Below are 11325 nucleotides of genomic sequence, written 5' to 3' on the forward strand. Positions count from 1 at the left end.
AATATGAGATATGTTCTTTCACAATCTCACCGGTTTGCTGAACACAAAGGATTAGACGTATCGAGTGGAAAGAGATGTTTGCAGAAAGTAAACAGAACATGATTGCAGTGGTTGAATTTATCAGTATAAAGGAAAGGACTGGGGTCCACAGTTCACTAGAGGTGTCTCTCCATAAAGATAAATAACATGTTAGGTGAACAAATTACAGCTGGGCAATTGACAGAATATCGACCATAGATGACAAGATGATTACTATGAGATTTTATTGGGCATTACAACATTATACATAGATCGTAATCCAATCGCGTCTATGACTAATAATCCACCTTCCGGTTATCGTTCGAACCCCTTTCAGTATTAAGTTGCAAGCAACATATTATCGCATTAAGCAATGTGTGTAAAGTAAACAATAGAATTACCCTTGGATAAAACATTGTTGTTTTCTCCCTAGTAGCAACAACACATCTACAATCTTAGAAGTTATTTTCACTCTCCCAGAAAACTAGAGGCATGAACCTACTATCGAGCATAAATACCCCCTCTTGGAGTCACAAGCATCTACTTGGCTAGAATATCTACTAGCAACAAAGAACATGCAAGATCACAAATAACATATGACATGAATATATAATCGACCTCAACATAGTATACAATATTCATCGGATCCCAGCAAACACAACATGTAGGATTACATAAGGATGATCTTGATCATGTAGGGCAGCTCACAAGATCTAAACATGAGGCACAAATTGGAGAAAACAACCATCTAGCTACTGCTTTGGATCCATAGTTCAGGGATGAACTAGTCACGCATCACTTCGGAGGCGGGCATGGCGATGTAGATGCCTCCGGCGATGATTTCCCCCTCCGGCAGGGTGCCGGGAAGAGCTTCAGAACCCCCCGAGATGGGTTCTGCGATGGCGGCCACGATGGAACTTTTCGTGGATGGAGGCTCGGGTATCCAGCGTTTTCCCGGCAAGATGTATAAATAGGCGGAGGATTTAGGTCGGTGGGGTGCTCGGGGCCCATACCATGCCTTGGCGCGGGCCTAGGCCTGGTCGTGCCAAGGGGTGGTTTGGCCACCCTGTGGCGCCTCTTCGACCCCCCTCTGGACTTCGTCTTCGTTTCGGTAAAATATTGACTTCGGCTTTTGTTTCGTCTAATTTCGAGAATATTTCCTGTACAATTTTTCTGAAATATAAAAACAGCAGAAAACAGGGAGCTGGCACTGTGGCATCTTGTTAATAGGTTAGTGTCGGAAATCATGTAAAAGTGCAACAAAGTGTAAGCAAAACATATATGAATTGGTGTAAAACAAGCATGGAGTATCAAAAATTATAGATACGTTTGAGACGTATCACTCCTCTCGCTCACAGGAGCTCCTCCAACTTAACTCCAGCGGCGCCGCCGTGTGGAGGAGAGGAGGATGGGTTGTCTGGAGTGTACAGTCTAGTTTAGGTTTTCTCCTAGTAGGTTGTATGGCTATATGCCGATATGGCGCCATGTTGTGTATCCGGAGGTTTGGGTGGCCGGAGCTCTCGAGCAGCCTAGGCTGGCCAGCGGCGGCGACTCCTCCCTCTATGGTGACCCGATGGTTGGAGACAAAAGCAGCTGAGGAGTTCTCTTCTGCGCCTCCAATCAATAAGCTAGGTGGAGCTCGACTTCGAACCGATCTCGCCAGTCTGGCCGCGATGGTGGCGGTTAGAGATCGACGACGACAAAATTTGGAGCTCCTGGGGTCATCCTTGAAGCTTCTCTCGGCGAAGAGAAACAACAGCGGCTTGGTGGTGTCGTTGCTCCGGTTGGCCAAGGGGGCCACTTCGCCCCGCGGAGCTTGCTGCTCCAGAGGTTCTTCTTCCTCTAGGCCAAAGAGCTAGAGCGGAGGATCCTCCTCAACCTCAGCGTGACGCTCATTGTTGATCATGCCCCAAGTGTGGTCTCATCCCCGGCAGCAAGGTTGACGGCCGTAGCATCGAGGTTCAGCAACAACGGTGCAGAAGGACTCAATCGCTTTTCAAGTTTTCTGTTATGGTCCTTTTCACGAAAAAAGGTGGACTTGGTTGTAATTTCTAGTTATTTTGGGTTTCTCACCCAGCCCCTGTTCAAAAGAAAAGTCGTCAGCGGCTCCCGAAAAGTTTGGATTTCACAACCGAACCAAATTCGTTCACAAATCAGAGATAAGCGACCCCACTTTAATGCGGGCCCCAGCTCCCATCGCCCAAAATTGAATCGCTCCGCTCCCCCATTCCCTTCGTCGGCTTCTCTCCACTCGCCTCCGCTCTCACGAGCTCCATGGCGGGGGTGCTCGCGCCGAGCCCAGCTGGAGCCACGCCCAACCGCCTAAAGCGCAAGGCCCCTGACTCTTCCGACGCCGCCACAACCTCCACCTCCGCAGGAGAGGACGAGGCGGCGGCGGGGCTGGAGGAAGAGGTGGAGGACCTGGAGAGGGAGGTGGCCGATCTGGGCCGCCGCATACTCGAGCACCGCCGCGACGCCGCCACCCGCTTCCTCGACGCCACAGTGTCGCGCCTCGCCGCCTTCCGTCCGACCGCCTGCCCGGGTATGCGCGCTTTCGGCCTTGCTCTACTGCTAGGGTTTCCGGTTACTTCGCCCGAATCTGTTCCTGGTTTGCACGATTTGCGCGTGGATAGGCCGTTCGTGAAACACACATAGAGAAATGCTGCTCCTTTTGATTTACTTCTAGTCAGGGCTAGGAATTAAGGGTGGAAGCCAGCCTTTTGGATCTAAGTTGACATTTTGAGCGAGCTAGAGAGAGAAATGGAGGGATTTGTTTCTGTTTGCCAAATTCTGAATCAAAATCATTGGAATAGGTGATTTGTAGTCTAGGTTGCCACTCATAGCTCACAAAATTTGCTATGGCTGAGTTTTGGGTTGCTAAGCTGTGATGTGCTGTGTGGAACTTATTTGTAATCTGTTGTGGAAAAACAGCCACGAAAATAGGCAAAAATTAATTGGGCAAACATGATTATATCTACTGCAGCGGAGAAAAAACACCTGGAATTTTATGCTTACATCTTCTTATTATGGTTAGTTATAGTAATCTAACTTGGTTCATTTACGAAACAAGATCCTTGGCAATTTTACCATCTGACTGTATTACCTTACGTGATGTGCTGTGTTTGCTCCGAGTGAAGGGAATTATATAAAATTTGACATATTATTTGTAAGAGAACGCTCCCATGTCCCTATTTACATGGCGCCCTTGTTTTTCGTGATTTAACTTTGACCATCCATGTGACTAATAATAAATTATACCATTAAAAACTTCTTTCGAATACGAATTCAGTGGTATAGCTTTTCTGACACATAACACATGTTCTGTTATTCAAATTGATGGTTCTTATTGGCTTGACTGTAGTTTTAGATGAGTTTGTTGTTCCATCAGATATTGCTGAGAATTGTTTGCTTAAGTGCTTAACTCAAGCTAGAATAATCTGCCCTTTCAAATGTCAAACCCCAAAATAATGGACCATTCCATTTTCTTGTTTTCTCCGTTGCGAAATCAACCAAATACTTGTGTTACTTCATCACATGTTAGTCTCATACTGATTTCATTGCCACTTGACACTTGACTGATGCTCAATCTGCTACTTTGCAACAATGGTAGATTAAACCCCACTTGGCATGACATGAATAAGGGTAAACCTTGATACAATGAGAAATAACTTGCACAATTGTGGTACTTCAACATAGGCTGACACCAGTATGGATATTGCAGAAGTTCCAGGTGAACAACAGTCTGTGGCGGGAACCTCGCATGCCGAAGCTGACCAAGATAAGCTTGAAAAGCTAAAGATCTTCAAATCGAAGACTGAGGCTAGCATTGCAGCTATGCCCAAGGTCCTGCAGAAAATGAACAAATGTGTTGCTCAGATGGAGAAGCTGGAGAAGCTGAACGTGACTATACATCCTGTTTTCCAAAGAAAACGGTAGCAGTTAACATTGATAATGTGATTTTTTGTTTTGTTTTGTTTTATGCATTATTTATGAGGTTGCAAGCTCACACGGCAAGTGTACCATCTGCAACATCTTGGTGTTGAAATAGCCTGATTCAGTAGTGTTTAGCAAGAGATCGTTTACTGACAGAGCATCCATCGTTGCAGTAGTGGTTAGCAAGAGATCTGCAACATGTTGTCTAGATGTATTTAATAAGGAAGCACTGTGTGTAGTTATTTTCTTCACCACTTCAGATTGTACTCTTGCTTACCAAGTTGTTTCTGATCATTTATGTGACATGCAGCGAGCTGCTGTGCAGTGGCACACTTCCATTTTGTCAGCTGTAGTGATAATACCTTATTTGTAGAACTGGTTGTGCTAATATTTGCTTACACCATAGCAGCCACCGTGTCTCACTCTTACAGTGCAACTGAGGAATGGTGAGATGTCAGTTATAAATAGATTTCACTTTTTTTTCATGAGCCCAAAAGACTTTTCAAAGATTACAACTGTGTCATGTCTGGTATTCCTAAATTTCAGATGTAAGTCTCATAACTTTCACTGCTCTCTCACCCTTTCAGATTACTAATATATATGCTGCATCTTGGCTCAACGTGTTACACGTACTATATCAAAAATAAATATCAAACAGCACCGCAGGTTGAACAAGGGGGCAAAAAGAGCAAAGATCTAAGTCCAGGCACAGCTCTTCTGCACTTCTCAAAGCTTTGGCCTTGGGGTTTGTCCAGGAGTCTTAGCTCTTCTAATCAATGCCTCTTGGGTCAGGGACACGACAAGCTGATAATTTAGGGAAGAAGAATCGTAACCATTAGATGACAAAGATAGTTAGCATCATCACAGTGGAAGCTTTGAAACGACTAAGGCACATACCTCTCCTTGCCGGTTGAACATTCTTCCGGTAACGAATCCCCTACCACCGTGTGCAGATGGGCTGTCAATCTGTGTTTATTAATGGAAGATGATGTTGTCATAAGAGCCTCTTGAAGTAAGTTCATTTGCTGTCAGCGTCAACTGAAAGATACAAACCAATAGCTTACCACATATAACAACCAGTCATCAGCTTTCACGGGCTTGTGGAACCACATCCTGAGAAACATTAGCAAGCAACCGAAAGGAAACCATTTACTCGTGGGACCTTGAATGTGGCAAATTAAACTCTCAATAATGAGTGTGGATTGTTGAAACATACGAGTGATCAAGACTGAGAGAGTATGTCTTCAAACCCCTCTCCCGGTGCGGATTTAGGCTGACCCCTGAATATAGTAGATCGGAAGCATATGCTACAACACATCTGTAATACCATAGAATAACATCATCGACATACCCAACCATGTAAGACATGAACAGTGTACAGTGATAAAATGGCAAACCTATGAAGAGCTGGATCATCCGAAAGTTTTCCTCTAGCTTTAAACCAATAATACAGACTGAAAAGAATCGGAAGCATTACTGAATCAGACAAAAAATATAGTATGAAAAAGGATCTATATAAAATTATGGTTCTGGAGGATATACACTGAAGCTTATCTATAAAGACATGTGATCTTTTGTATGAATCTAAGGCCACAAAGAAAGTTCATGGTGAACTTACCTTGGTTTATGCTGAGACCCAGAATCTTGGCAGAACCTCATTTCAATGGGCCAAGGAACAAACTTCTTCTTGGCAGCCAAGTTCCTATATTGCCTGCATATTACTAAACAGTCAGGACAGCCAGCATGTCATAAAGAGATGAACAAATTTTCGAACTCACGGGATACCTGAAGCTTAAGAGGTAGCATAATATCTAATATTCTAAATGTGCTGTCCAACTAGTGGCATTACAAGAATGGGAGAACCACTTAAACTAATGCTGATAAACAATCATGCTTTTCTAACAGCACAGAAGATATTGCTTCTGAAAGCAAAGATTTTAAATTTAAAATAAATCATCTGAGAACAATAAACTTAGCAAATAATCGATATGCTTAAATGACAAGAATATTTACATTGGAAAACGTGGATCAGTGAGTCTTCTTTCTCGTATCTCTTCCATATTCAGGAGCTGCATTTGATTACTTATTAGTTACAGTACTTCTATTTCCATGGGCATCAGAAGAAAGTGTAAAATCCTTGCCTGTTCTGGAGGAGGAACAGCAGGCATGATTGCAGCTTGATGCTCAAACCCTAGTTCTTCCTTCTGCAAAAGAACCGGAGCAGAAGTTAGACCCCATTCTTCTTTGTCTGGTAGATTGATGTCCTGAGGCTGGTTCTCACATATATCTCAATCTAGTTGTATCATTTCATTTTCACGTACTACCATAGGACATATTTTCCTGGGCCATGATATATGTGATGTTTGAACCGAAGAACGATATTGATCTGTCGGTAATGATAGAGCAAAGAAACTCAGGGGTTGAATTAAAGAATGAAGCATGTATAGTATGAATGTTCATGTTTGACTTGATTAGCATGGAAAGCTCTTACGATCATATGAACCTCACAAAATTCTCTGTTAAGTCCGGCACACGCTTTGTCTTCATTTTCCATTTCCGTGCAAAAGAGTTTGGACAGATGCTATAGTTTAGGCCTTTAGGGGAGTAGACATAATAAAAAGAGGAATTCAATTTGATACAGCATACAGAAGCTACAAGGTACAAAACTGTCATTTGAGCTACTAGCTATAATGATCCTCGACATGAACAAGGCACACCTTTTCCCCGGTTGTATCACTGGCAGTGTTAAAATATTAATTTTCCTAAAAAAGTCTGCTGTATTTGTTGAAGAAACTATAAGGATAATCACCTGGAAAGAAACAATTAAAGTGAATATGACAAGGCCTTTCTGCTTTGCCTCCACTTTTCTGGTGGCAAAGCTGGTTCCATCGCGCTCCCGATTTACCTGATATATTATTGGCACTACAGTAGAGGAGATAGCAAAGACATATGGTTACATTAATAAATAATTACAGAAACTGGACTTCAGTTTCTGCTTGACCAGAGTTATGGACAAAAAATGAGCCAAAATATTCTTACTATTATTGTCCCCTGCGATAAGAAAAATTGCATGCAAACTATGCACAAGTTTCAGGCAATCAACAGTCTTGGATGCTGCTGCTAGTGCCTGCGTGAAGATTAAGACATGGTAAAAACCATTGGCAGTGATGCATGCACCATTTTATTCTACCCATTTCAGTAAATGGTTTTTCTCTAGTTTGGGAGTGTAGGGGAGTGAGTTATGATGACCGATTACTAAGTAGTGCATAAGCACATATATAGTTGAATCAGAATAAGATCATCACAAAGCCATAGAACTATAGAAGTAAAACTGGGCCATGAAACCTTTACAAGATACTTTGTCTTGGTGCATTCACATTCATGCCAATATGACATCACAAAACTGGCAAATTTTCATCTTATATCTTGATTGAACATTATTTCAATAAATATGGATGACAAGACTTGCCTAGGTTCCAAGTATTGTATTCAATATATATCTATAATAAACAGTAACCGTTACAATGATTATTTCAAATAACCATGACATACATAATTTCAAACAGATCTTGTTCTGAGTTCAAATAAAAATATACAAGAATCCATATGAATCCTACAGTTCCCAGTAAGAAAATTCCCATAGATGAATTCAAATGGATCTTGATCTAAATTCAAACAAATTCATTTACGGGTATTCAAAAGGAAGGATAATTAGAAAAACGGTAGATAACCGGGATGCCTCCCTTAGTTGAACACATCATGAAAGGTTATACCAAAGGGATAACATCAACAGCAACAAACAATGCATTCAAACATAAGATGCATATCTGTTCATGAATTGCTGGTTGTTGGGATATTATTTACGTGTGAATTATATGTTGCCCAAACGTGGAGGAAATTCAGAAGCATGCTTAAGAACTTCCTTTTTAGCATTGAGTCAGTGATTCACATATTTCTACCTATATATAGGGACTTGGATATTCCTTCAGAGCATAGAAATGAAGCAGTGAAATGCACACAGTTGGCAGATGAAGATAACAGAAACTAAGAGAGGGCGGTTGAAACATGCCTGTCCAATCAATTGTCCTCCAAAAACTTGCCTAAATTGTGGTGCTTCAGGCAAAGTTAACCCACGGAATATATCAACCTACAAAATAAAAAAGAAAATTACAATAATAATAAGCAAGAACAGCGAGTTAACTGTAAATCATTATAATAGCCTGCTTGTCTCTTTAACTTGTAAATCATGAGATGCAAATCGTGAACTGCCAAACGCCCTCTTGCATTTATTTTTTTGGGTAATATAATTAAAATCACATGTCCAATGGTGATATTAAATCAAAGGTTAGCCTGAAATTCGCAGTAATCTAGGTCCTGTAATAACAGAGTGATAGAAGTTACGAAACTAGAAGACAAAGCATATATGTTACACTATTTGAGGAATTAGTATTTATGATTATCATCCCTCCAGTCCATTAAGAAAATGCAACACGATACATACCTCCTTAGAAAAATAAATAAGCACAGAACACCAACATATATCTAGACTTACCTCTAATTTCTCCAAGTGCAAAATTTGTTCAAGCAAAGAATGGTTTTCAGGTGTCTCCTCTGCATTCCAAATTGTCTTTGTTTGCAACAGATGTCCGTATTGACTTGGCAACACAAAGCAGGTCAGCTGCAATACATGACTAACAATAAGCTAAAGACAACTGTTGGATTTGGAAAAGCCAAGCCATCAGCTAATATCATTGCAAAACGGATTCCTATAGCTACTAAAATGTCAAGTTAATAACAATGCCTATCTAAAAAAGCTAATAAATGTCAAGATAGAAACAGAAAATGGAAAATGACCTTTGTTACTGCAGTAACATTTACTTGATGGACAGAACTATTGGTCCCTACAAAACAATGTAAACATTAGGACTTACAGAAAATAATCCATGAAAAACAAACTATTTTGTCTTTTCACGCAAAAAAATGGACATACTCGATGAAACTAGAAACGATCCTAATATTTTTTTTAAACATGTATAGAGATGTATTACCATAACCAAAGTAGTCATACTTATTTAATACATAGTCTGGGCGGTTTTCTTCTTCTGTGTTTGCCGGAGCAGAAACTTCAGCCTGCATGATTAAGATAATGTCTTTCAAGTAACAGAAAAGTTTTAGCACTAAGAATTCCGTTGGCATCAAATTGTGGGCAAGGTTCAGGAAAGAGGAAAAAAGTGTTGCTTATGCACGCTGAAGCGCAATGCAGAGGCCTTCCGCATCGATTGCATAAGCGCTTAAGCGGGAAAAAAGCAGAAAAAGAGGGAAAAATCGCCGCTTATGTGCGCTGAAGCGCTAAGTGGAAGGCCACCGCACCAATTACGCTTAACGCTTTCTTGAACCTTGATTGTGGGTATACTTGACATAGGAATACCTTGTTGGTGATGATAAATTTATAAGAAAACTAACATAGACAATGTAAATAAACAAACATGACAATAAGTGGTTGAATATATATCAAACAGACAGTTGTAGCAGGAGATGGATGCATAATAACAGAGTGACAATTTACCATGTAGGTCTGAAAATACGAAACTCAGATTGAACACGAATGTAAATAATCAATGTTATAGTAACTGATCAACATTATGTTCTTTGAAAACAAAGTCTGCTATATCTTTTCAGAAAACACAAAAGATTTATGTGTCGGTGCATTGGTAGATACAAAAAGCTATTTACAGCCTAAGAGTATGCCAATCAGTGCTTTGATGCCCAAAATGGTGCGCTACACCCACTCAAACTGAGTACTGGTATAGTAATGCAATGGAGAATTAGCATAAGTCATACCTGTCCATCCAATATGATGCAAAGGCCATCTACGGGTTCACCTTCACGAGCAATGTAATCACCAGATTCTGCAAAATGCCACCATGAAAAAACAAAAGAATAAATCAGTTTCATTCTACACCACATTTCATGAATACAAAATCAGGACCATTATCGACAAGGCTAAACAACGTGAAGCGCATGGACTCTATTAGGTAGGCACTGAAAGGTTTATCGGCTTCATGGGAAAATATGGAACTGGAAGCTGGCGCCTCTCAATTCGAAAAAAACAAACACTAGGTAATAGGTATTGAAGGCGGTGCCGGACTTTTGGAAGCCTAGTAGGCATTTTCTGCTTATATTTATATCCATGTTGACTAGGACAGTTACAGTTCAGACTAGTAAATTGTGCATAGGAAAATCAGATGTACACAGAGTCATGCATCATTCCCAGAATACAGCGAACCATAAATCTAGAGTCTTTCCCGCCTCGAGCATAGGGGGAAACCCTAGATCCGGCCTTCGTTAATTTGGGTGGCGGGACGCGTCTGTGTCGTTCCCTCCTTGGAAGCGTCGCCTAGGTGGTTTGTGAGTCCTCGGTACACCAGTAGGAGTCGGTGTAGCCTACCACTCAGAGCGTGGGCTTCCGGGGCGCTATGTACACCGTCGACGGCGCTTCTTCATCGGTCTGGTTTGGTCCCGCCGTTCACCCACCGACTCTTAGGCTTATGGGCGGGCCGTGCGTTGGCTTGCGCCTTCCTGTAGCTGGAGTTGGTCTCCAAATTCCCTTATTTGGCCGTGATGCTGCCTAGAAGCTCGGTGTATTTGCTCCTCGCTAACTAACATGCTGAGCATAATCCAGGTGTATTATTGAAAGAAAAAAAAACCTGATACACCTTCCAGGTGTATTCTTGAAAGAAAAAAATCTAGAGAGTCGGCAACTAACATAGTTAGCATAATCCAGTAAGCTGACAGTACACTTAGCAAATCATGAAGAGATTCAGGATGTGCTCGCCTAACTAGAGAACCTGGTCAGTCGATCGATAAATCGATCTAGGGGGTGGTAGCTAAGAGGTAGCGAGGGCGGGCGCGGTACTGACCGTAGTGCTTGAGGTGGACGGCGTCGGCGATCCTGCGGATGGAGGATCCGGGGAGGCACTGCAGGAGGGGCACCTGGCCCAGGAACTCCGTCACTGCACACCAAGCGCAATCGTCCCCGGAATTAGCCAGAGTCGCTCCCAAATTCGGTAGGCTCTGCGCTGCTTTACCTTCTTCCCGATCCATCGGCGCGCGCGCGGCGGCGGCGGCGGCAAGGCAGGCGTGCTGCTTCGGAAGGCGGACGATAAAATTGTGGAATTTAAAAAGCGAAAGAGATTTGGCAGGTGGAGGATATGGATTGCTTGTGGGGAGGAGACGAGAACAGAGAAATACAGACGCGAGATTAATAATTTCAGCACGTGAGAGGTGTGGACGGGCGAGACCGCGGGTCCATGTCACATGGGGCGTGGGGCCGAGGTTGCTTCCCACGCGGGTTCGATTTTTTTTTTTTAAGTT

At 42.2% G+C, this 11325-nt stretch overlaps 2 protein-coding genes across 3 annotated transcripts; one reads left to right on the forward strand and one right to left on the reverse strand.

Moving 5' to 3' along the window:
• The first annotated feature begins 2292 nt into the window (after positions 1–2292).
• On the forward strand, positions 2293–3984 carry LOC124671492. The gene is made up of 2 exons (XM_047207860.1): positions 2293–2560; positions 3740–3984. Exons 1-2 carry the CDS (start codon positions 2293–2295, stop codon positions 3952–3954), a joined length of 483 nt encoding a protein of 160 aa, XP_047063816.1. The 3' UTR covers positions 3955–3984.
• A 659-nt stretch (positions 3985–4643) lies between these two features.
• LOC124676523 (acyl-CoA hydrolase 2-like) lies at positions 4644–11074 on the reverse strand. 2 transcript variants are annotated; one of them, XM_047212568.1, is made up of 17 exons: positions 11040–11074; positions 10872–10964; positions 9793–9860; positions 9000–9081; positions 8806–8852; positions 8504–8629; positions 8021–8098; positions 6991–7078; positions 6761–6873; positions 6093–6155; positions 5965–6020; positions 5570–5662; positions 5349–5405; positions 5168–5269; positions 5016–5064; positions 4849–4917; positions 4644–4755 (listed from the first exon to the last, which is right to left on the reverse strand). In XM_047212568.1, the coding sequence occupies exons 1-17, from the start codon at positions 11053–11055 to the stop codon at positions 4678–4680; spliced, it is 1278 nt and encodes a 425-aa protein (XP_047068524.1). In that variant the 5' UTR covers positions 11056–11074; the 3' UTR covers positions 4644–4677. The 2 variants fall into 2 exon arrangements, with proteins under 2 accessions (XP_047068524.1, XP_047068523.1); XM_047212567.1 differs by having other exon boundaries at positions 10872–11074.
• Between the last annotated feature and the right edge of the window lie 251 nt (positions 11075–11325).

This window comes from Lolium rigidum, chromosome 7 (genome assembly GCF_022539505.1).
Source record: "Lolium rigidum isolate FL_2022 chromosome 7, APGP_CSIRO_Lrig_0.1, whole genome shotgun sequence".
Taxonomy (NCBI): Eukaryota; Viridiplantae; Streptophyta; class Magnoliopsida; order Poales; family Poaceae; genus Lolium; species Lolium rigidum.

Coding starts and splice junctions, on each gene's coding strand:
- LOC124671492 (XM_047207860.1), top strand. CDS start 2,293: ATGGCGGGGGTGCTCGCGCCGAGCCCAGCTGGAGCCACGCCCAACCGC. Junction 2,561..3,739: donor CCGTCCGACCGCCTGCCCGG/GTATGCGCGCTT, acceptor TGGATATTGCAG/AAGTTCCAGGTGAACAACAG.
- LOC124676523 (XM_047212567.1), bottom strand. CDS start 11,055: ATGGATCGGGAAGAAGGTAAAGCAGCGCAGAGCCTACCGAATTTGGGA. Junction 9,861..10,871: donor CGTCCACCTCAAGCACTACG/GTCAGTACCGCG, acceptor GGCATTTTGCAG/AATCTGGTGATTACATTGCT. Junction 5,065..5,167: donor TCTCTCAGTCTTGATCACTC/GTATGTTTCAAC, acceptor AATGTTTCTCAG/GATGTGGTTCCACAAGCCCG.